General features: G+C 44.3%; 1 protein-coding gene across 7 annotated transcripts; it reads right to left on the bottom strand.

Moving 5' to 3' along the window:
• Positions 1-1,220: 1,220 nt before the first annotated feature.
• On the bottom strand, positions 1,221-26,117 carry B3galnt1 (beta-1,3-N-acetylgalactosaminyltransferase 1 (Globoside blood group)). Of its 7 annotated transcripts, none has more exons than XM_076932505.1 (4): positions 25,543-25,752; positions 24,693-24,769; positions 4,286-4,342; positions 1,221-3,249 (listed from the first exon to the last, which is right to left on the bottom strand). In XM_076932505.1, the coding sequence occupies exon 4, from the start codon at positions 3,213-3,215 to the stop codon at positions 2,220-2,222; it is 996 nt and encodes a 331-aa protein (XP_076788620.1). In that variant the 5' UTR covers positions 3,216-3,249; positions 4,286-4,342; positions 24,693-24,769; positions 25,543-25,752; the 3' UTR covers positions 1,221-2,219. The 7 variants fall into 7 exon arrangements, with proteins under 7 accessions (XP_076788620.1, XP_076788619.1, XP_034357065.1 ...); XM_076932504.1 differs by having other exon boundaries at positions 25,076-25,551; XM_034501174.2 differs by lacking the exons at positions 24,693-24,769; positions 25,543-25,752 and adding an exon at positions 26,016-26,117.

A 26,117-nucleotide genomic window follows, 5' to 3' on the forward strand; every position in this document is an offset into this window, starting at 1 on the left:
CACTTGGCACAGGGTACTAGGCAATTTCTGGCAATCAATGTGAGCCTAAAGTGCACACAGCAGTCTTCAATTGCACTTCTGAGCCTTGGGAGTAACTGCAGCAGTCTCACCTGAGCTAACCAGTGTGCCAGGAGTCTTTAGAGTCTATTGTTGGTAGATAAGCAAAGGAGACAGAAAGGCAGGCATGTATAAATGCAGGAATGGTGGGCCTGCTACAGACTGCACAGCCAACCAAAGGATCCAGCCAGCATTAAACTTTGCTTTGGCTGGAGTTTTAAAAGGTGTTGGTTCGGAGAGCCGGCAGAGATGGTGGTGTGGTCTTTTGTCTTATTTTTTGAATATTTATCTATTGATTGAGAAGGTGACAGGAAATGTGTGTGCCACGGCACAAATGTGAAGGTCAAAATGTAACTAGCAGGAGTCAGTTCTCTTCTTCTGCCACATGGGTTCTAGGGATCAAATTCAGGTCATCAGGCTCTATGTCAAGGGTCTTTACCTGCAGAGCCATCTCACCAGCCCAGAGGCTGTGGTTTAAATAATATAATGGACTAATATTTACCACCCAAAAAGCTTAAAGTTATAAAACATGCAGTTAACATATGTTTAATAGATCTATTTTTCATAGTCATTTTACAAATCTTTAGGAAAAATATCTTTAGTTGGACGCAACTCTAGGTCTGGCTTTTGTGAGTCTTAGACTGCAGAATAATAATTATTTTATTTTTAAACGTTCTCTTTAAAAATTTTCCTTTTGACCTCTTAATATCCCAAACCTCTCCAAGAACTGATCTAATACATTCATTAAAAAAAAAAAAAATCACTACTTCCATCAGTCTTAAAGAAAGTCACTAGTCTGTTGAGTACGGGGCACACACCGGTGACTCTGAGGAAGGTGGTCACACATTCACTCTAGGGAAGCTCACACCACTGCAGTTTTCAGGCAGGGTTAGAGATCAGCTATCACAGAGCCGACTGCATCTCCTGACGTATTTTCTGAGGAAGCTTTGAACTCTTATTGCCAGATAATTAGTAAGAAAGGAGTTACCTGTTTCTTAACCTAAGAGAAAGCTGCAAAGTCCCTGGTGTCTGGGGACAAGGAATCCTCTTTCCTCTTTTAGGAATGTCACGTGGAAGCACCAGCACTGGGAAAGCACAGACTTAAATCAAGCTCTGCTTCAGACTCCCATCTCCATGGTGAGCTGGTAACAACACAAGTGGCCTTTCTGCTTTTTAAAAATCCTTTATTCACAAATTGATTACTCAGTAGAAAATACACACTGGGTAGTTAACAATACAACTTGGATCTTCCACCTTCCCTCTCCAACTGACATACTGCAGTGAGAAATGCTAAGACCATCTTCGCCTTCTGTGCCTTTCTGACATGCTCTGCCTAGAATTCTCTATTATTCTCAAATTCTTTAGAGGATAATGAGACAGACTAAGTGACATCCAGAAACACTGACTACATTTTTTTTTAAAAACTGTACAAAGCTCAAATTTTCTTGCTTTAATTCTCCATATGTTTACATTGCAATAGAGTTCAACAGATTATGGACAGTCAGTAATAACCTATGATGTCACATTAATGGGACTTTCAAAATTAAACTGATCAATCAGCAGAGCAAATAAAACAAAGCTCAAATGTGAAAGGCAATTCACTATGTAATACTGAAACCACCATCACCTTTAAACACTTAGAAAATTGAAATAACATTAAATAATATTTGATTTGATAGCTCTAAAGTACATCATCAAGTACCTTGCAAATGAAAACAGTACAAATGTATTTTTTCAATATAACTTCAGTAAAGCTTTTTACAAGAAATATATATATCTTTTAATAATAACCACCTAAGATACACACTGAACCATTACATCTCTATACTATCAAATAAATACAACTCCACGGTGTTTTCTGACTGTGGACCGGTTAGTTGTTCTTTTGGGGAAATCTTGGAAATTCTAATCTACGGCCTGAGTCATCCAGACTGTCTGACCTTTTGATTTTATTAGCAAGACCATTTGTTTTATGTTTGACTCCTCTATCACCTTTAAGGATCCAGGTTAAATTCTGTGAAAACAAACACTAAGTTCAGGTCCTGCAGCTCCAGTCTAGGTATGCTCCATGAGGTTCAGTCCTGGCAAGCCAGCACCCTCAACTTCCAGAGTTTCCCTTTCCACAGTGTCCTTCCTCCTTTCCCAGGCGGATGAAGGATGGGTTAGTAATGGCATGTGGTGTTCCTTAGCATGACCTGCCAAAATGTGATGATCTCCTTGGAAGAGAAGCCATGGGCTGCAATCACACGTCTGAGCTGACATACGTCCAAGTGTATTCTGTACAGAAAGAAAAGATTTGTGTCTTCTGGAATATGAATGTCCACTTTTAACAAATTCAAACAGATGCCAACGTAGACATCTTCAAACTTGATGGGTTTCACGTGACTCATCATCTCATAGATCTTCGGCACCAGGTCGCCGGACATAATGTAGCCCAGCCCACTGCAGTAGGGAGGGAACACCTTGAAAGGGTACTCTTGGTATGAAATGTGGTTTTTATGGAAAAATCCTCTATAGGAATAGTTATCAATTAGAGGATAACCCGTGAAAAACTTCTCAGCATGGTTGAGGGTTAGGAGGTATTTGACTAAATTGCCAGTGTTGATGAAAACATCGGTGTCTGTTTTCATCACATACTTGGCACTGGGGCAAAATTCAATTACCCACCTGAAAGCCATAATGGTTTTCAAGGTCAAGTTATTATATGTATCTAAAAAGTCTTGCCGTATGATATCGCCATAGAGAGCGTGTTCGTCCTCCAAGGACAACGCTAACGTTTTGTCTTCTCTTTCAGCCTGCTGGCCTAGTAAGAAAAACGTGAGAACCTCGTATCCCCACCAGGACTTTTTCTCACCCCAAGTAACCCTAATGGCTTGTCTGGCTTTCACATCTGAGGGACGCGAGGTCACCAGGATGACCAGGAATGGGCTCTGATGAGAGCAGTTTGAATGTTCCCGGAGCGTGAAGCGAAAGTCTTGTCTGTAAATTGGCTCATACTCATAGAAGTACATCCAGTTCACACGCTCGATCACATTGTAGTGGGGAAGGCTGAGGTACCATATCACCAGGAAGCTCAGCAAGGACAGCAGCAGGAGACTCCATTTGAGGGATCTCAGTGACATCCTATTGAGAAGGGCAGTCAAGATAGCCAGGGCCATCCACAGCAGCAGAGAAGTTCAGAAGGCACAGGTTCTACAAGATGGAGCAAAAGCTGGGTGAGTGTCCACCACCCCAACACACATCAACTGATGTCATATAGTCATTTAATGCACACAAATAAACCACCATCTAGAAGTGTACATCAAGACCTCAGTTAAAATAGACCCAGGAATCATTTTTTTCCCCCACAAAACGTGGGAGGAGGCGGGCGGGAGCGAGCAACACGCACAGAGAGAGAGCTCACGCGCGCGCATACACACACACACACACACACACACACACACACACACACACACACACGGATGGACCGGCGCCCTCTGCAGGCAGACGCCTTACGGGCTGCGCCACCGTAGGTTCGCTCCCAGGAATCATTTTTAAACAACACCTCTCATTCTACACAAATAACTGTAATCCTAGCTACTTGGAAAGATTTGGCTAGAAGATCACAAGTTCAAGACCAGCCTAAGTGACTTAGAGAGAGACCTTGTTTCAAAATTTAAAGTAAAAAAGAAAAACGGGAAGAAAAGAGAAAGACCGGTGGAAGCTAAAAATTTTCCACAAACAAGTAAGAGCATGAAATCTCTGTCTCTGTGCTGGGCTCATTTTATTCCACTTATGCTGCATCAAATGCCAGGATTCTAACCTTGATAGCTGAATAATACTCCACCTTGTAGACTATCACTTTGCTTTATCTTCTCATTCATCACTGGAGTCGCCAGCTGATTGTTTTGTATCTGATTACTATGCTGCTCTAAGTAAGCAGGTCTCACTCATCTCCTGAATGGATTCTAAACAAGCAAGCACTTATGCACCTAAGATAAAAATACTAAATAAAATATTTTAAATATAAATTTAAAGAATATACACACACATCTTCAATAAGAATAAAAAATAAATAAACCTTCATCATAACCAGTAGAAGAACAGATATGGACCTCTACCTTCTGAGTTGAATGACAGAAAAAAAAAAAACACATATTAACAAGAAGATGAAAAGAGAGGGAAGGAAAGCAGAGAAACTGTGCAGCAAATAGGAAACGCAAAAGACAGCTTTAGGGTGACAGCTTACCTTAACCACAGGGTTTCACAGCTTGGCCTAAATTTATGCTATTTAGAAGGCTCACACCTAAAACAAAACACAAAGTGTTTACAAGTTAAGAAACAGGAAAGTATGTACCAGGAAAATGCCCATCAACCACCTAGGACTACAGTCCATAGCTAACCATTCGCATCATGTCTTTTAAGTAAGTAGCATTTAAAAGAAACAAAGAAAATTTTGCTGCTAACAAAATTTCTATTTGAAAGATCTCTTTATACCACTGTGTTTTGTGTTTGTCCCCATCAAAACTCATGATGGGCCAGACACTAAGAACCACATTCTATGTTACTGCATTTGCATAAACTATACAGGAAGTGAAGATTCTATAGCTGTAGGGTAAATGAGGGTTAGGTTCTACTGCTGCAATGAAACACCATAACCAAAAAGCAAGTGGGGAGGAAAGGGTTGCCTTGGCTTACACTTCCACAGCACTGTCAGTCACGGAACTCCAACAGGGCAGGATCCTGGAGGCAGGAAATGATGCAGAGGCCATGGAGGGGTACTGCTTACTGGCTTGCTCCTCATGGTTTGCTCAGCCTACTTTCTTTTAGAACACAGGACCACCAGCCCAGGGATAACACCACCCAAAATGGGCTGGACGCCCCCCCCCCATCAATCTCTAATAAAGAAAATGCCTTAGAGCTGGATCTTATGGAGGCATTTTCTCAAATGATGCTCCCTCCTTTAAAATAGCTCTAGCTTGTGCCAAGTTGACATTAGACTAGCCAGCATGACTAGCCTCGTACAGTGGGTATGGGGTCAGAGACTAACATGAAGGGCTGGAGGGCACTGAGGGATGATGGCAGCGTTTCAGAATGTCATAGAAGAGATGGTTACACAGCACTAAACTTAGCAACACCACTGCATTGTATACCTGAAATATAAGGCTGCTAAAATCTCAAGTTTCCTGTTTTTAAAAACCATCATTAGTGTACTCAGGAGTAGAGAGCCAAGATACCTGTGTTTATTTTTGAGTAGTTCAGTAATAAGATAAATAGATTCCCTTCCCCATACTTTTCTGATGGAGTACACTATAGCAAGACCTCTATGGAGAACCATGGGATGTATCTTTCTGTCGTTGGCTTCAAATTTATCTCTCACACAGCTTCATGTGTCTGAAATGATGTATTTTTACAACAGAATCCACTTCAACACTGCTAGAGAAAATAATTCCAAAAACCAAAGCTATCACCAATGAGGATGCCCAACACAGGCATCCACAGTAGAATATTACACAGCTATTATAAATGGAAAGAAAATAGCGATGATGCCCTGTATATACTGGTATGAAGAGGTGTCTAGACAATATGAAGTAAAGAAATCAGAGGTGAATTAAACAATGCTAATTTTTTTACATTTATTTCTCGTGTGTATGTGTATGTATGCGCAGCACATTCACATATATGTGGAGGTCAGAAGACAACTTGCAGGGGTCAGTTCTCTCCTTCTACCATGTAGGTCTGGGTTGTCAGGCTTGTTCTTATCTGCTGAGCCATCTTACTGGCCCTGTCATACTCACTTTAAGAAGAGAAAATTTAAAACATACTTATACATATGTAGTAGTTTGGATAAAAATGGCCCATTTAATCCCATGGGGATTATCACTAGTGGGTATGCCCTTGTTGGAGTAGGTGTGGCCTTGTTGAAGGAACTGTGTCATTTAAGGTGGGCATTAAGGTTTCAGATACTCAAAGCACATCCAGTCTCCCAGTCTCCCTCCCTCCCTCCCTCCCTCCCCCTTCCTCCCTCCCTGCTGTCTGCTGATTCAGATGTAGAACCCTCAGCCCCATCTCTAGCCCGTCTGCCTGCATGCAGCCATGCTTCCTGCCATTGACAATAATGGACTAAACCCCTGAACTGTAAGCCAGCCCCAGTGAAATGTTTTCCTCTATACGAGTTACCATGGTCATGGTGTGTATTCACAGCCATAAAAATCCTAACTAGGACAATGCTCATTGGAAAATTAACACCCAGTGGATGGGAACAAAAGGGCAGACCAGAAGAGGGTGAAAGCAAGACTTTCTAATGTCACAAGTTATACACACTTTATTAAGTCCATTTACTTATTCCTGATACACATAAATAGATATTGTTTGTTTGCTTACTTGTTTAAATAGGGTCTCACTATGTACCTCTGGCTGTCCCGGAACTCAATATGTAAACCAGGCTGGTCAAGAACTCAGAGATCCACTTGCCTCTGCCTCCCAAGTGCTGGGGTTAAGTACATGGCACTCTGCCTGGCTATAATTGATGTAATGAATCAATACAATGCACTGCGATCATACTCACTCTCTGTTACCCTCTGCTCACACTCTCATTTCCGCTGACCCCTCTTCCTCCCTGTTAGTCTGCCTCTGCCTATTTCTTTTTAACCTACTGAGTTTAATTAGAGCCACTTTATGAACACAAGTAGGGTGTCATTTACTGGAGTGTGGGCAACTTACCAGAGGCTACAGCACTGAAGAAAACTACTCCCCTCCTACAGTAATATGAAGTGCCAAAAGTTCGTCCTAGAAGCGTGCGGCAGGATGGACTGTTGAAGACCTGACCTTGTGCAGGTATCTATGGTGTGTGCTCATGAGTACAGGGGCTGTGTCCCTTGACCCCACCCTTCAGCTTTTACCATCTGACCTCTTCCAGCATGCATGCCAGCGTCTCAATCACCATTTTCACAGAAGGAACTGGCATCTCAGTTACTGAGACATTTGTTTAAACGTCTACCTTCTCCCACTTTCTGCTCACTCCCAGTTGCAGCTCGCTCTCATCCACAGATGGAACAGTCTTAGAAGTGCCTGGGACCAGGACATCTAGAAGTAATTCAGACAAACCTAATCTCCTTTATTCCGTGGACAGCTTCTCAGAGATTTCAACATGTATTCTCTAAGAATATGCAATGTTTATCAAGTTAGTGAAACAAAGAAACTACTTTAGCTTTCAGTGTCTCTAGTAGAGAGAAAACCACTCAAGAGAAATTAGCTTTCAGTGTCTCTAGCTGGGAGAAAACCACTTAGAGAAATTAGCCTTCAGTGACTCTAGAAGGGAGAAAACCACTCAAAGAAATCTGGTCCTGGGAGACCTTTTACAGACATCCCATAGCAATGGCTTCTATGGATTCTTTTAAGTAATAGTTTGAAGTAAACGAAAATTAGTTCAATTACTTTTATGTGATTCAATAAAGTTGACTGCTTATTTTCCCTGTGGCATAGCAAGTCCACCCTAGTAGAACACTTACATTAATGTGTACCAAGAAATGTGAAAATAGGGTCCAAGTCTTCATGATTGAGGGATCCTCCCACAGAATAAATAAGAAGGCTCATAACAGCACTCTACTTAGGCCAACTCCAAAGTGAACCACCTAACACTCTCTTGTAGCTGAAGAGAGAAACAGCAACAGTATGTTATGCACAAGGAACCAACTGCTACCTGGCATGCTGTCACATGGGCCAAAGAGATGACCCTGTAGCTCCACCAACCCAAGGCTGAAAAGCAGACTAACTGTAGTGGTGGAACACAGTGTTGGTACCACAGAGGAAGAGGCAGATGTGACAATGCTCTGGCACCCAGTCCAGCTCTGACTTTTCATCTGTGTGGAGCCACAGGAGAGTCATGTCTGTTATTTCATCTTAGAACCTGTATACTTCCCTATGAGTCACACTTGGGAACCTAGCAGATCATTCTGTCCATTTGTCACGGTTACAGTGAGTGTAGGCAGGTGTCTACATAAACCAGCAGCAGACTTAGGCCCAGCTGTGTGACAGGAACACCAAATTGTTCCAAGGAATCAGCTCATATCATCTCTATGAGAGCCTCAGGATGATGCATGGTGGGGGAATGTCTTAGGGTTTTACTGCTATGAACAGACACCATGACCAAGCCAAGTCTTATAAAGGACAACATTTAATTGGGACTGGCTCACAGGTTTACAGGTTCAGTCCAATACCATCAAGGCAGGAACATGGCAGGAACCAGGCAGGTACAGGAGGAGCTGAGAGTTCTACATCTTCATCTGAAGGCTGCTAGTAGAATACTAACTTCCAGGCAGCTAGGAATGAGGTCTTAAAGTCCAGTCCCATAGTGACACACCTACTCCAACAAGGCCACACCCCCAAACAGTGCCACTCCCTGGGCCAGTAAATACAAACTATCACAGGGAAAAACTCAAATAGAACTCTGCATGTCCCCTTTGGGGCTAGCAGATCCTCAGGAGTCTGCTGCCTGACCACTGTTCCTACCCTACAGAGGCCACTGTGAAAGAGCAACCATGGGATATGGCTTTACAGCTTTTAAAATCAGTGAACCACGAGACACAGTAAGCAGCCTTACTGCTTATTACACAGGAAGACTAAAGGTTTCTACCCTCAAAACCTTTGAGGTAAGTTATTAACAAGAATAATAGCTAATCATTTGTGTAGATACATTTTATTTCATGTCATAGGAAAGGAAGGCAGATAAGGGAATGAACAACAAAACAATAGTACATTGGCTGTTATGCAAAGAAAAGCCTGCAGAGGGGTTCTCTGCTGTAAGAACCAGAGTCCACCAACCATCTGCTTACAGCCTAAAGTAATTATAGGCAAGAGGAGGTCAGGCAGATTCAAAGGTTTCCCTTTTGGGCCCATGGTTGGCCACTGCCAGGGCAATAAGTCAGCTAAACAATGTTAGGTGATAAACATCGCTTGTGGTCAACAGGGTAGAGAAGGACAATCTAGTGAAACAAGTGACTTTGGTTCTGAAAACCAAATTACTTTAGTTTGGTAACTGTCATGTTTCAACCCAAATGGAGGTTTAGAATAGTATGCCACCCCCTCCTCTCATTTTTATTAGATAGATTTTTATTAGCAGGTATAGTTGTCATTTCTTTCATTACCTTTTGCTGGGCAAGGGCAGTGTCCTAAACAGGAAGACTATGGCAGTCTCTGGAATTATACACTTTGAAGGAAGATGCAGTGAGGGGAAGGGGGTGTCCTTTTCCATGTCCTCCAAGCTAGCTACCTAATGTTTTTCCTTCAAAACCTCAGACTCTAAAATAACTTAGGAGATGTACATCAGATCACTGTGGCTATATCCAACTGACATGGGAGCACAGAAGGACTCTATTCTTGATGCCTTTTATGCAATGAAGGAATGATCAAGGGAACTCAGATATATGGACTTTGATACAGGATCAACAATGAGATGGTGGTATTTGGTATAGTCTTAGTCTGACTTTATATAAGCAAGAGAGACATTGGTAGAATTATCAGGAATATAAAATCTTTTGTTTATATATATGTAGATATAAAATATTTTTAAAATACCTTGCTTACAGTTAGGAAAAGTCCTTTAATCTGATTATACTGAAGAGGACGTATTGTACCTGGCATGTCAGTGGTCCATTCTCAAGTTTAATAAGGAGGCCTTTAAGGCCTGGATCATTTGTCTATACTAAAGTGTAGTATATACACACATATACATAATCAATTATTTTAATCATGAGTTATACTTTCCTGTTAGATATTTAAATTACAGAACTGACCATGAGTCCAGATAGGAGAGACCAGCACCCCAGGAGTAAGCCAAAGAGCCCAGTAAGGAAGAGGGAGCCATTAAGATTCCAACAGTATGGCAAAGCCAGGAGTGGCCACCAAAAATCCCACAAACAGGAAGAAGCCTGGAGTGGCCACTGGAACTCTCATAGTAGGGCAAAGCCTGTGGGGCTACCCTCAAGAACCCTAACAGAATGTAGGGAACACAGGGTGGGGAGACACAGCTACAAATGACCAGGGCCTGAGTATCCTTTGAGAGCACAGAGATTCTAAACAGAAAAAAACAACAGAATACTTGGCAGAGCAAGGAGTATTTATGAGACGTCAACTTTTCACTGTTAAGAAGATACAGAGAAGGCATCAGAAAGCAAAGACAGGTTTTAACAGGGTTGCTATCTACAGATCTCCTTAAAGCTAACCCCATTATATAGTTTTGAGTTTGGATCACAGACGTGATAGGTCACATATTGAAGAAGATAACAGATGGGAAAACAAAACAAGAACCTCGGACAGCCTGAGATTGTTTGGGCTCTAGATCTGTAACAGTTTTGCTCTGTATACTTGCTATCTTAGTCACTGTTCTATTGCAGTGAAGAGACACCATAACCAAGGCAACTCTTCTAACAGAAAGGGTTTAATTGGGGGTTTGTTTACAGTTTCATTACATCATGGTAGAGAGCATGGCAGCAGGCAGGTGTGGTACTGAAGAAGTAGACGAGAGCTAAATCCTGATCTGCAGGCAGGAAAGCAGGCAGGCAGGCAGGCAGGCAGGCAGACATGCATGCATGCACGCACGCACACACTCACGCATACACACACAACACACACACACACACACAGAGAGAGAGAAAGAGAGAGAGAGAGAGAGAGAGAGAGAGAGAGAGAGAGAGAGAGAGAGAGAGAGAGAGGCAGACAGACACGGAGAGATACTGGCCCACCCCCAGTGGCATTCCTACTCCAACAAGGCCACACATGCTGGTAACTAAGCATCCTATATGAGCCTCCAGGGGCAACTCTTATTCAAACCCACACACTTAACCATTGAAACTCTAACAACAGAGTTATAGACTCAATTTAGTTCTAATACAAGCAAGACACAGCAGTATTCAATGTAATAATAGACACATGCTCTGTAGAGTGAAAAATTATAAAGACCATTTTATGAAATATGTGTAGACTTTTTTTTTTTAGACCTGAGCAAGAAAAGTGCAGGTTCCAGAACTTGGAACTGAAAATAAGATTTCAGGCCTTCACTGCCCCAGGGCACATTCCGGGTGAAGGATGTTATCCCTGAATCAGAGGACACTTGCTGGATTACATTCCTTAAGCCTCAGGCAGAGGCCCACCTGTGGGTGGGAAAGGCCCAAAGCAGAAAGACACAATCCTAACTATAAAAAAATACAAGCCATCTAGGTGGGGCTGTGACTGGAGGAAGTGAGAAATATTTTGTAATGATGGTGTAGGGGACAGTGACATGGTAAGACTACATTTTTGAGAAGAATGAGTGTGCAGAGTGATTTTCACATGACTCTAATCATTTAGGGTGAGTACCTCTGAAATGTACCATTTTAATGTTTTATATCCTTGACAACCCCTCACCCCCTTCCCACTACTTGTGGGAAAACTTGTGGTTTTTCCCTTTAAAACCTTCCTCAGACTGGCTGGTGGAGTCGAACTCTACTCCTGAGAGAGTATGTAGTCAGACTGCTGGTTGCCAGCTCTCTTCCCTAATAAACCTCTGCTGATTGCATCCAGGTATGGTTTCTTGTGATCTTTGGGTGGCTGTGATTTCCTGAGACTTGAGGAAGGGTCTCCCGAGTTTGGGGGTCTTCAGCTCTGCTTGAAAGCAGCACATACTAGCAGATGAAGAAGTCAGGAACCTAACTGAGACTAGCTAAGGTTAAATACAGCTACCTCCAGATGCTTCAAGTACAGTGTGTCTAAGTAATCAGACGTGCGGAACCTAATGCTGTCTCTACCTGTAGTCCTAACAGACTCAAGATCAGCATCATTATGTCTTTGAGAAATATAGCAAGCAACTTTTTAAACATCCCTCAAAAGTGGTAGGATTTGAGAAATAAAAAGCATGGTTCTGTTCTTTTTAGAAAAGGAAAAACACTAATGAAACCATTTGGTTGTGTTTACTTCCCAGGGACTTACTGTGAAAAACTTCCAAATTATTAATGATAGCTGTTCACTTACAATCTAGAGGACTGAGTTTGACAGGTATCCTAGTTAGGGTTACTACTGCTGTAATAAAACATCATGACCAAAAAGCAATTTGGGGAGGAAAGGGTTTACTTGGCTTGTACTTCCATATCATAGTCCATGGCAGAAGGAAGTCAGGACAGGAACTAAACAGGGCAGGATCTGGAGACAGGAGCTAGTGCAGAGGCCATGGAGGGGTGCTGCTTACTGGCTTGCTTACAGTAAGCCTGCTTTCTTATAGAACCCAGGACCACCAGCCCAGGGATAGCACCACCCACAGTCAGCTGGGCCCTTCCACTTCAATTACTAATTAAGAAAATGCCATATTGTCTTCAGCCCAATCTTAAGGATGCATTTTCTCAACTGAGGTTCTGCTCCTGCCCCCTATGACTCTACCCTGTGTCAACTGGACCCAAAACTATTCAACACAACAGGCTGAACCTAAGTTCATATAACAGGACAAATTTATAAACAGATTTAAATTTTTGAGTAGAAAAGTAAGTTTTACAATTATTATGTAATTTATCAGGTATGTCCCAAGTAGAAATCTTTCTTTCTTTCTTTCTTTCTTTTTTTTTTTTTTTTTTTTTTTGTGTGTGTGTGTGTGTGTGTGCTACAGTAGTGTCCACCCAGCAAGCAATAGCTTTACCCTGTGGGAAAGCATACCAACACATCTGGAGACATCAAATCACAGGTTTAAATATCCCATTTAGTAAAAAAAAAAAAACTAACAGAATCCAAAATCTGTCTTTTTCCAAGGTCCGTTTTTGTAAGCATTACTAAGAATCAATCAATACTTGAAAAATCTCATTGTTGTAGACAGAATCTGGCATCAATTTTATCTTGATGTAACTGAATTTTGAATTGAGGAATTATAATTCTGTTAGCATAGTAATCTTTTAGAGACCTTTATATAAATCTTTATCTGAAATCATATACATGTTTTTTAACCAAAGATATATTTTATAACTTACATTGAATAAGTAAAGGAGAACTCTAGCCGGGCAGTGGTGGCGCATGCCTTTACCCCCAGCACTTGGGAGGCAGAGGCAGGCGGATTTCTGAGTTTGAGGCCAGCCGGGTCTAAAGAGTGAGTTCTAGGACAGCCAGGCTTACACAGAGAAACCCTGCCTCGAAAAACAAACAAAGTAAAGGAGAACTCAGGAAGTCACAAGGTCTCAAACAAGTTAGTTCCAACCCCAAACCCACTGCAGAGGGGCGGTGCTATCAAGCATGCACCCACACTGGATCAGTCAGCGTTCTCCAGAAGAACACAACTGACAGAATGTGCAGTTTCCCTCTCCCAACCCCTTTACCTTCTCCTTTGTGGCTTTGTGAGAGTGCTGCAGCCTGGCTGGGAGCCCAGAGACTGGGGTAGGGTGGGGTAGAGTTCAGGAATAGGGGAGAGCAGCTTTTGGTCCCTGGTGGATGGGTCCCTGAGGTAGGAAGAGGTGTGGCTGAGGATGTTTTTAGGCTAAAGCGGGATTTAGAAGTGAGTACAGAACACAAGTGAGCTCTATTAAAATGTAACTAAAAGGCTCAGTCAGGTAGGAGTGGACAGGAAGGGCTTAGCATCCTAGACTATTAGCGAGGGTAACCCATGGTTTTCTGTCAGCCTCACTCTGGCAGTGGGGGGAGGGGAGAAGCTGTGTCTGTAGGAGGTGCTTATCTCATACAGCTCAGTGGCTGGTTACCTCAGGCAGCCTGGAGGCAAATCCTGCTAGGGAAACAATGGAACAGCCAGACTCTAGGAGAAAGCCAGTGCCTTCTCCATAGAGAAGAGCGGGATACTGGTGGAAGGATGTTCAGACAGCCCTTCAGAGGGGACTAGGACAGCAGGCATGAGCTGTCCGGTGATTCAGAGTGGAACCACAGAAAGGGAACTTGGATGTAAGCAGTCTGGACCAGCTGCTGAGTCTGGCTGGGTGGAGAGCTCCAGCTGATTAGCAAGGGGGTGGGAGGGAACTAGGAATCTATGATATGCCACAGGTGCTCTTCAGCCAGTCAGGGAAATGATTTTCTGGAGAGGTTTTAGTGTCCGGTTTTAGAAAGGTGAGTGTTGAGTGGGCTGCAGAGAAGGTATAGAAGCAGAACTGGAACAGCAGACAAAGACTTGAACTAGGGAGCCCTCACACCACTTTCCCTTGTGCCAGAGGAAGAATCCAAGGTCTCTTAGAATTTGGAAGTCAAGCAATCCACCCTCTGGCCAATGTTGGCCATATTAGAGGTGGTACTTTGGCCAGAGCATATTCAGTAGAGCATGAGACATTTTGACTCAATGGAGCCTTAGTTTGTTGTCTGTTTGTCTGTCTGTCTGTCTGCCTGTCTGTCTGTCTAAAGAGAATGATTGGCCCATGGAGATTTTTCCCATATATACAATGCATCCCCCAACTCAGTGGCTATTTTGTAAGGGGCCTGTCTGTCACAAGGAGCAGACACTGGTCTCTGAAGGAGCTTGAACTGCCCAAGGAAAACGATCTGGCCATAGATGGAGTTCTGGAGGAATTGCTTCCAGAGGGGGAAACATCTAGAAACGCATCCAGTGTGGAATAAAGCAATGGCAGATACCATCTGGTCTCGGCCTGAGTCATTCAAGCTGGAACAGGAAATCAGATAGAGAGAAGAACAGAAGGAGCACTTTGGAGAGCCCACAACTGAACTCCCCATAAGATCAACAAAAAGCCAAGAAATGGATAAGCAACTCAACAGTACAGCTTTTATTCAGGAGTAAAACTTCAGTTCTTTGTGTTTGAAACAGAGTTTGCAACCTCCTTACAGGAGGGAATCATTATTGGGCTGGGTGGTAATATTAAGAGAACGATTCCCACAGGTTCAGATATTTGAATGCTTGGTTCCCAGTTGGCAGAACTGTCTGGAACAGATTAGAGGTGTGGCCGTAGTGGAGGAGGTCTGTTCCTAAGGGTGAGCTTTGAGGTAAGGAAACCTACAATAAACTATTGTTTCTACAAATTACCTAGGTCATGGTGTGTATCTTCACAAAAGAAAGAAGTAACTAAGACAGAAGCGCATGCCAGGGAGTAAGCTACTGCTGTGACAGGTCTGACCTTGGTTTTTGGAGGAATGTGGAAGATTTTTGTGACCTTGGACTAGAAAAGTGGTTAAGTGCTTTAGAAGGGCTTTAATGGGACATTCTAGTAGGAGTTTGGAACAACGTGTACGTGTACTCTGGAGGCCCAGCTCAGGAAGTTCACAAGGGACCAGTATCAGCAACTATGTTAAAGACCATTCTTGTGAGATTTTGGCAAAGAATGTGACTGCTTTTTGCTCCTGTCCTAAGAATCTGCCTGGGGCCTGGAGAAACGGCTCAGTGGTTAAGAGCACCGACCGCTCTTCCAGAGGTCCTGAGTTCAATTCCCAGCAACCACATGGTGGTTCACAATCATCTGTAAAAGGGTCTGATGCCCTCTTCTGGTGTGTCTGAAGAGAGCAGTGGTGTACTCATATACATAAAATAAATAAATCTTTATTTAAAAAAATCTGCCTGGGGTTAAACTGAAGAGTTTTGATTGGCAAAGGAGATTTCAAGTCAGCCTAGTATTAATTCTGTCATACTGTTATTAATAATCACTGTTATGCTGATCTACAATGACAAGGAGCAAGGGGGCAAAAAGCAATACAAAATATGCCATTTGAGAAGAAAAATAATACTGAGAAATGTAATGCTGGAGCCATGGTTTGTGCTGAAAGGATAAGGAGAATAGGGGCTGTGTGTCTCTGTGTGTGTGTCTGTGTGTGTGAGTGTGTGTGTGTGTGGGGGGGATGGTGCCCTTAGGGCAGACCCCACTCAGCCAATCCTAAAATTGTGAAAAAAAAAAAAAAAAAAAAAAAGCAAGGAGGAATTGAACAACGTAACTGCAGAGGGCCCCCAAGCAAGCAGCAGAAGCTTTAGAGCTGTGAAGGATATAGGAGCAAAAGGGCTGTACAGTCTTCCTCGAAGGTTAAGGGAAGCTGCTGAGATCAGCCATGAGGCCCTGAGGGACCACTGAGGGCAGCTGTGAAAATGAAGTCTAGGTTGCCTTGGAGACTCCATGATGGTTAAGGAGCCAGAGCAATGAGATCTCTGCCAAGGAGAGCCGCAGACGGGGCATGGAGTCAGCCCACCACATGAGTGTGGTACAGAGCACAAAAATGCAAAAACCTAAACTTCATTAAATGTTAAGCCTAAGCATGCCATGGCCAGGGTCATCCAAAGGGGTGTAGACTATTACAGATAATTAGTTAGCACTTCTAATCTGCTTCTCAATTTGGTGTGTGCAGACACACAATCTACAAAGGGGACAGAAGTCTTAAGTGTGCAGTATCCCAAGCACATTAGGTTTGGTGACAGTCACAACTGTATTTGTCAGTCGTGTCTATTAATTATAGGGGTGGGGAACCCCACATAGCAATAATACATCTTTGAGGGAAATTTTGAAGAAGCAGTTTTAAGTTAAATACACTAATTCACAAACAAAGCAATATAAAACCATACTATTTAGTTAGAACCCTCAGTTAAATATTAGTTGTCTTCACAGTGCACTATGTCTTTGATAGACTCCTCTGCTTACAGAAACAACCTCCACCATGTGACCCCCACTCTCCCCTTCCCTGAACCTAGGGCTCACTCAGTTCCGAGTGTGGAGAGACTGCAGGGAGACTGGCTGTAACTCCCAGGTGACTCCAGTGAGTCACAGCACACACCCAGGATGTGAGAACCACAGAGCCCCAGTCCTCTTCCCAGAGTTCCTGAGTCAGTACTTGTAAACAATATCCCCCAGTGACTCATAGACTTAGGGAACTTGAGAAGCTTCGATTACCAACTGGTACTGATCTTTTTACCTTGGAAGCACTGGTGAATTTTTCTGTGAAGAAGAAAGACAATGCCTTCTGCACGGGTCTTCTGTGAAGACTGCATGAACACAGCGCAGCCAACACTTAGGGTGGAGCTGGCACAACGAGCTGAGTAGGTGAACTGCCGCTCTTCGCACCCACTCTCTATGCTTCTAGCTCTCATTTGCCTGTATTTGTTTACAAAACCTGTAGCTACTCCCAAATGTGATATGACTCCTCACGCTCTACAATATGGCTAAACATGCAAACAAAACCCAAGAGGTCTTCTTCAATTAGCATGCCCGCTAGAAGCCGAGGTTTCTGGTTCCTCTAGGTCAAGTGCCCATTGTCTGAGTCCTCTGTGGAGTCCCAGGCATTCCTGGAAGCCACCCACACGGATGCAGGTGGACTCTGGCTTCTTTCCCCATATGCTCTACTCTCTACAAGTCTCCACCCCCACTGTCATCTTGCACTGAACTTCCTTTCTCTCTGGACATGACTTATTCTGCTACAAGTCCTGCCTTTGGCACTTGCAGCAAACACAGAACACACAACCCTTTCCATCTGAAGCCCAGGGGAATAGTGAGCACTGAGCCACTCACTTTATCTGACGGATATGCATATTTCGAATTGTTTTTACAATTGTGTGTGTTCTCTCTCTCTCTCTCTCTCTCTCTCTCTCTCTCTCTTTCTCTTTTTCCTCTCTCTCTCCTCTCTCTCTCTCTCTTCTCTCTCTCTCTCTCTCTCTCTCTCTCTCTCTCTCTCTCTCTCTCTCTCTCTCTCTCTCTCTCTCTCTCTCTCTCGCCAGTGCACACATGTAGATGTCAGAGAGCAACCTGTGGGGGCCAGTTTTCTTATTCATCTTGTGGGTCCTGGTGTCAACCCCACTGAGCCATCTCTCCAGCCTGCTATGCAGCTGATGAACTGGAATCTGTCTCCTCACTGAGGCACTGCTAAGCACTCATGGAAAACTAGATTTTATTTACTCAAGATGGCAATTGGTAAATTTACTTAATTTAACAACATTTAAAAATGAACTACACTTTACTCTGTCAGAGCAAATAAAAACTTAACATTAAAAAGACTTCCTTTCTTTTCTATTCAACTTCACACTTTTCCCTCTTTATCTTTTTGCCAACAGCGTGGTCCTGGCACTGTAGCAGGCAAGGCATGCTTTCTTCACATTTCTATTTGTGGGCTGACTTTGATAACCCTTGCTTTAGCCAGCACTAATGCTGTTAACTGTTCACTTCCATGTAAGGAGACTGGAGTCCCTGTAACTTAGGGACTTGAGCTGTCAGTGCAGCTCTGGGGCTTCAGGTTTTCTCCAGTCCAAAAGAAATCTAACTACTACACTGTGACAGCCTTGTAACTTGTCTTATCTTCTGGCCTGGGGTCCTTCACACTTTCCTCAAATGGGGCCTCACCATTATTTTTCCTCAGGGATGAGAAGCTGAGAAGCAGTCAGAGTCAAACCAGAAACGTCAAAGGAAAACCTGGATACAGGCACCACTCTCTTCCATGCACATCACACCCAGCCTTTCCAGATCCTTCCCCAGACAGTTTCCAACAGCCTTCCCACCCAACATCACTTTTCCACCATTAGGAACACGGGCACAAGATTAGTGACCATGAGGAAGAAGCAGACACTGGAATCCTGTCTGACCAACTCGGTCCACTTTTTGTGGGGTTCCTTCACACAAGGTCCAGAGAAACCCAAGAGAACACAAAAAATCGCCTGCTACACTGAGCGCTAGTGCTGAAACAAATTAACAAAACGGAAACTGCACACCTAAGGACAGCAGCTAGCCAGCTTCAAAGTGAGTCCATCATGCCTAGGCTTCCTGTTCTAATTGCTCAACTGATAAAAAAAAATTATTTTGAATTATACGTATGTATGTATCCATGTGTATACAAGTGCAGGTACCCGCAGGAATCCCTGGAACTCTAGTTACAGGTGGTATGAGCCCCCTGATACGGGTGCTGGGTACCCACATCCTCTAAAAGAACAGTACATACTCAGTGAGCCATCTCTCCAGCCCCAGTTGCTTACTTTTTAACAAGGAACCTGAACTATTCGTTGGCTTTAAGGAAAAGCCCACACTGAGCACCACTCCCTGGCTGTCCTGGAACTCACTCTGTAGACCAGGCTGGCCTTGAACTCAGAAATCTGCCTGCCTCTGCCTCCCAAGTGCTGGGATTAAAGGCGTGTGCCACCACAGCCCAGCATCGTTTCACATTCTCAATAGGTAGGAAATTTAAATGCTCTAAGGCCTTTTCTCAGCTCTGCCCCTCAGGTCCCAGCTGGCGGCTGCAGCACCACAGTCAGCTGTATTCAGAGACATCAGAGAGAAGCGGGGCTTTCATCCAAGCCTGACAGTAATGAAGCCTGCTGCCTCCCTGTGCTGGACAGAAGATGAGTGGGCTTTCAAAGAAAAAAATTTACAAGCTTTATATACTGTTTACCAAAAGCAGTTTTCTTGTAGTTAAAGCAATCTTGAAGATAGGGTTTTACTCTAGACTTGGGGGTTGGGGTATGCAAGGACTTTGGACTAAGCAGATAGGACCGAAAGCAGCGATAGCAGCGGAACAGAAATTCTTGAGCAGTTCTGTTTGCTTCTACCTACCTTCAGCCCATCCACTCTCAATACTCTGTAGTGAGGTTAGGGCTTTAAGTTGGGGGTGGGGGAGTCTGTATTTTTTCTTCTCTCTCTCTCTTTTTTAAGGCAAAGTGGGCTTTGCAGAAAAGTCTATAGCTGTGGCAATTTATACAGTAACATTTTGCAACACTATAAAACATGCAGCCCAGGAAGAGGTGGACCTGGAACCTGAACCCTTTCAATACCAAATGCTGTGCTCATCTTCCCCAAGCAAGGTGACTGAGTCTCCAGATCCCTGGATAGGGAGGGGCCAGTGGAAGCACAAAGAGTACACCTTGCCTTCAGCAGACAGGCTGAGCGCAGGTGTGGGAAAGGGAGCAGGGTGCCAGAGCAGGGAGACTGCAAGGGGGACAAAGAGCTCACCAATCAGGCAAAAGGCAGGGAAGGGGGCAGGAGAGTTGCTCTAGCTAACATGCCCATCTCTACCCTACGTCAGGACTAGCCCAGATCTCTCGGCTATCTTCTCCATCAGGCTAAGTCACTGTCAGTCCCTTAGTCACCTGTAAATCTTTCATTCACTAACCCATTCACACATCTCATATGGCAGCTCGTGTTAGAGGCTAAGGCAGCAGCGTGGAAGACAAGCTCAGTCCTCAGATAGCTGTCACTCAACATAGTGTAGCCAAAGACTCCTGACTCAAAGTTTAACCTGAACCTCATGATTAAAACCCATGAGGAGAAAATTGGAAAGGTTGCTCGTTCAAATGCCTCCAAAGCAGCAATCAGTGTGCAGGATAGGGAACTAAGCTGGTGCTGATGTCTAACAAAGGTGAAAATCACACAGCTTACACAAGACTAAGGAGTACTTAATACTTTCTTAATACTATCATAATTCTTTTCCGGGGGAGGGGGAAGGGGGCTGGGAAGATGGCTCAGTCGCTAAAGCACTTGCTGTGCAGACATGAAGACCATGCACCCATGCAAAAATCTGGGTCCAGCAGCACCTGTGATCCCAGCATCGAGGAGGCAAAAACAAGAGGAACTCTGGGGCTTGCTGGCCAATCAGCCTAACCAAACCAATGTGCTTGAGATTCATTAGACCCCCATCTCAAATAAATGAGGTGAGGCCTAGTGGGACAGACGACGGGATAAAGCTGGTTGCCACCAAACCAGCTATGAGGGCCTGATTTCAATCTACTAAAGCCACATGGTGCACAGACAAGACTGACTACTGCAAGTTGTCCACTAACTTTCATACACACACACACACACACACACACACACACACACACACACTAATGTTTCATTAAAATTAAAAAATAAGGTGACGAGCAAACAAGGAATAAAGATAGCCACCTATACTCACACAGAAACATGCACACACACAAACACAAACATGTACTCACATACACACACAAGAAAAAGAAACTGGGCAACTGCTTTTCAAAACCAAAGTCCGTAACTAAAGCAGTAACCAAAAACAGTTGCAGATACAAGAACATGGTTGGAAGCTCTACTGTCATGGTGGACAGATGGCTGCAGACTGATGAGATGCTTTAAAAGGCAATGGTATATCTTTATTCGAACTTGTAAGAGTGTGGTCAACAAGCTGGACACGATGACGGCGAATCCCTTTAATCCCAGCACTTGGGTCACAGAGGCAGATGGATCTTTGTGAGTTTAAGGCCAGACTGGTCTACACGCTGAGCTCTAGAACAGCCAAGACTACCTAGAGAGAACCTGCACATCCACCCAAAGTATATTCAAAGTGCACAGCTCAGGAATTTTTCAGAATCCTGTCTATATTCTGTCTAAAGGGTGGGCAAAAATTTTGTTTTCCACAAAAGGCAAGAGAGTAAATACTTTTTTTGCAGCTCACATGTTCCTATCTGGCTGCTGCAGTCTTCTTTGGGTTAAAACAATGAAACCACAGGCAACTATAAGCAAATGTGTGCAGGTAGGGTCCCCACAGACAACAAAACTGAATGATGCTTGGAGATATATGTATATATCTCCAATATATAATATATTATATATGTGTGTGTGTGTGCGCATGCATATGTGTACGCTCATGCACACAATATTTACATATAACATACAGATCTCTATACTTTTTTAAGATTATATATATATATATATATATATATATATATTTTATGTATGAGTGCCTTGCCTGTATGTACGTACGTGTACCACACAGAGCAGTGCCCATGGAAACCGGAAGACTATATCTATCAGACCTTCCTGGAAATAGTGCTAATGAAGCTGTGAGCTGCACTCCTGTGAGCTGGAACTTCAACCCCCAGATCTTCTGGAAGAGCAGCTGATGTGCTTCACCACTGAGGCTGCAATGCAAATGTGATGTACATCGCTGTTCTGCACATTGTTTAGAAAATGCTGACAAGAAAAGAATGTCTGTGCATTTTTAGGACACAGGCTTTCTTTCTAAATATCTCGGTTCGATGGCTGGTAGAATCTATGAATACAAGAACCTATACACCACAAGGACTGATTATGACCATCAAACAGGCATCAATCTGGAAATGCTTGCTCTAGATCCACGATAGTCACACCTTACAACATTAAAAAAGCTCCAGAGATTTATGTCTTAATTAGGGTTTCCATTGCTGTGAAGAGACACCATGACCAAGGCAACTCTTGTAAGGAGAACATTTAACCAGGGGCTGGCTTTTAAGTTCAGAGGTTCAGCTCACAGTCAGCAAGGCAGGAAGCATGGCAGCATCCAGGCAGGCGCTGGAGGAGCGGAGCGTTCTACATCTTGTTTCAAGGACAAACAGAAGAAGACTGGCTTCCAAGCAGCTAGGAGGAAGGTCTCAAAGTGACATACTTCCACCAACAAGGCCACACCTGCTAATAGTGCCACTCCCGGGGCCAAGCATATTCAAACCACCACAATTTATCTTGTCATTTTTGACAAGACCTCATGACCCAAAGGAAGCATACAACTGGCTTGAGAAGAGTAGACCAAGCTGGGAACTGTTACCTCAGCTGTGTAGAGAACAAGTGGGCAAAAGGCCTAACTTCCTAGTTCATTATATTCAGGGTCAGAGACACTTGGCAGAAGATATTTGTAATCTCGTTTTGCCTTCTCCTTAATATCACAGGGCTTCAAGGAGCATCAGTCTTCTACAGTTCTAAGGCCTCACCCTAGTTCACACCTTCACCTCCCTCCCCTTTCCTCTAATTCTGATTAAGGCAAGAATCTTGCTTTTTAAAAAAGGCAAATCAATGCTTATGCAGCTTTTATTATAATAAAATCATTTTCCACAGTCCCTAGAGAGCTGTCTGCCAATAGCCTGCTGAGCTGCAACTCTGAAAGCATCTGATGGGTAGGCTCATTTACAGGTACCCTGCTTGACCTCCAGTTGACTTCACCTGTGAGATGTGGCTCTTTACCATGGAGTCGGTCCTCATGGCATAACATACATGGCAAACTGTATGGATGGTGGATAAGTATAAATAGGAAAAAGGCATCTCCTGAAATGACATTCTAGCTTTACGACGACAGAGAAGAGCTGGGGCCTGAGGACGTAAATCGCCCTTCCCCTCAGGCGGAAAGCTAGGCATCCAGTGAAGCACTGTACTGTAGATAAAGAATTTACTCTAAACTCAAGGTTGAATATCATCTCTTAGCAACTTTTCCTGTGGTACCACAGTATTTAATAAAAATTCAACTTTGGGGGAAAATATATTATCCAAAATGACTTAGTAGAGCTTAAATCTTGCAGCTCTTCAAACCTTCTGAGAAAAGAAACACATCAGAATATACTAAAGCTTGTGATACCCAAAACCCAGATATGGTACCATATGGGCATTTTCAGTTAATATAAATCAAAACTAAATTCAGATGAAAAGCATGATAAATCCACTTATAAAATTTCAGATGCAATTGTAATGTAGGAATCTCGGGTATCAACATAAACTTAAAAATTAACTTCTTCTGATACACGATCCGGTAGAAACACATTCCAAAGACTTACACTTACATTCCAGGAGAAGGGCCTAAGTTAAGAGGTTATCAAGAAGCTGGGCCCTTAATGCAATAAACCTGGGTAAAGAGAAACTCAATAAACCTGGGTAAACAGGAGCTAAGACAAGATAGACTTACCTAACATTCATTGTCATAAAATAATGTGTAAATATAAGTTGCCAGAGAACTGGGCATGGGAACATCCGTTTAAGATCAGCTTTTGTGGATAACACTAAGAGATGATTGTAAAACTGCCCTTGTGCCCTGCCCTTAGTTTTAGTTTGGGGTTCCTCTAGCTTGTGTGCCGGGGGGGGGGGGGGACTCCAGTGCACTGGAATCGATTAAACCTCTTGCTTTTGCATCGAACCCCCTGTCTGTGGGAGCATGTCCCCCGGTTTGGATCTTAGGGTCCAACAATATCACTAGATAAATGCATGTGTGAGTATGTGTCGGTGAGTGTGTGTGTGTGAGTGTGTGTGTGTGTTATTATCTGCTTTAGTTAAAATAGACCTGCTGCAAAGAACTGAATTTAGGAAAATATTTATCTTGGGGCTGGAGAGATGGCATGTGGTTAAGAGCACTTGTTGCTCTTGCAGAAGACGAAAGTTCAGTTCCTGGTCCTCATGTGGGGGATCCACTCCCTTCCATAACTTCAGTTCTAGCGGATGCAATGCCCTACTTCTGACCTCAGCAGGCCCTAGGCATGTCTCTGGTACACATACATACATGCAGACAGAACACATAGAATTTTTTTTTTTTTTTTTAGAAAATAGTTTTGAAAAAGAAGTACTATACCACAACATTAATGCTACCACAGCTAAAACCAATGGTTGCTCCCTGACAAACTGCTTTAGGACGAGTCATGCATCAGCAGGCTCTTCGTTTCTGGATAGGCCTGGACGCTGTCTTCACCTCTGTTCTCTACTCGTCCCATTCGATAACCAAGAACTGTATTTGAACAGTTTTGATAATGAAAATTTTTAATTTTTAATGCTGCAGTTTCCCAATGGCCATTCATTTTAATTAAACAAACCTTTCAATGTGAAACAGAGGAAATGTCACATTTTTCTCTCAGTAAAAGGAAAGTCCCTTCCTAGAGTTGTGGAAGTTCAATATGAGGTGCCAACACTTCAGAGAGCACAAACTCCCTGCTTCTGCCTCAAACATGGGGAGCAAAAACACAGATTTGTTCTGGGTGAAGACTGCAAACTACAATGTCCTACCTCCGAAAACAAATGGTTGGGCAATTCCTTCCTTGGCAGTAGCGTTTCCTAACAAAGCAAGCGGCTTCTCCTAAAGGCTGGGAATGTGAAAGAAAAAAATATATAGTCTACTTAAGTCAAAATCAATGCCTGCCTTTCAGTCCTGCAGTCACAAACACCAAATATAGCTATGCGTTCTGTAGCTGGCAGCATCCTTTACAACCTAAAAAAGTGAGGCTCCTTCTATCTAAGACTTCCTTTAAAATGCTTTGTACGTTCACTCAGACCTCTTATTAATTTTGTAGCCTTAATCTTTAGGAGTCTTCTCCTTCCTCTTTCCAAATCTTCCATTCCCTTCGAGTCCGCCCTCTTCGCCATGTCTCCCCCATGAAGCACTCTCCTACCCTGGGGACCACAGGCCCTTTCCCGCCTGGAATGTGCGTTCCTCCCTCGGGGCCTGCTGCAGGTCCAGCGGCGTGCGGAGAGTATGCTCCGCTTCTCCTTGGCCACGGTGACAGCCAGGCCACCCCGCAGGCTTACAACGCCCGGAGGCAGGGCAGGATGGATCGGTGCGGCGGCGGCGGTCCGGCCCGCTAAGCGCACCGGCTGCCCCTCCAAATGGGCCCAGACTCTCGGGTCCCTTGTCCGGAGCCTCGAGAGCCAGCCGAGACCAGCCGCGGAGGCCAGAGCCCAGGGCGTGGCAGCTCGCGGCGCTACGATCCACAGAGGAGCGAGCGGCGCCCGGGGCCTCGGAGCCCTGACCTACGAACCTAGGAGGCTGCGACCCTCGAGAAAGGGAGTGGGGCGCTAGGCCGCCGCCCAACCGTCTCCCCGCCACGCCCGCTCGCTCGCTCGCCAGCTCCGCACTCACCTCCCGCGCGCCAGTGGCACCCGCAGTGGTGCGCGCGCGAACACCGGCTCCCCGCAGCCGCACGCACGCTGGGCGGGCGGCAGGCGCGCGCTTCCTTCACGCACGCGCGCGCGGAGGATCCCCGCGCCCGCAGCCCCGCGCCTTTATCACCACACAGCTCCCGGCCTCTGCCGCGGGCGCCAGCATCACTGCCGCAGGCTTCGCGTAAGATTCCCCACCCCCCACCCCGGCTCTTTGCCGCGTGCCATCTTCGGGCGAGCTGCCTAAATGCATAGCCAACAGATTTCACCCCAGGGCTGGCTGGGAAAGGAGGAAGCCAGGCTGGTTCAGGAGTGCAGGAGAGGAAAGCTTTGGTGTATGTGGACCAGAGGCCCGGAGAGTCCTGGCACCCCGCCCTCACCCTCACCCCATCCCCACGCCCACGCCCCCCAACTGCCTCTAGAAACAGTCCATTGCTATGAACACTTGGTCACCTCCACTCTGAGTCATCTCCACCCAAATGGTGCCTCTCTGCCGGAGGGGAGGGTAAAGGCCTTTGGTCCAGAGATCTGGGTGTTGCTATGCTGGCTCTGTTT

Source organism: Arvicanthis niloticus, chromosome 4 (genome assembly GCF_011762505.2).
Source record: "Arvicanthis niloticus isolate mArvNil1 chromosome 4, mArvNil1.pat.X, whole genome shotgun sequence".
NCBI lineage: Eukaryota > Metazoa > Chordata > Mammalia > Rodentia > Muridae > Arvicanthis > Arvicanthis niloticus.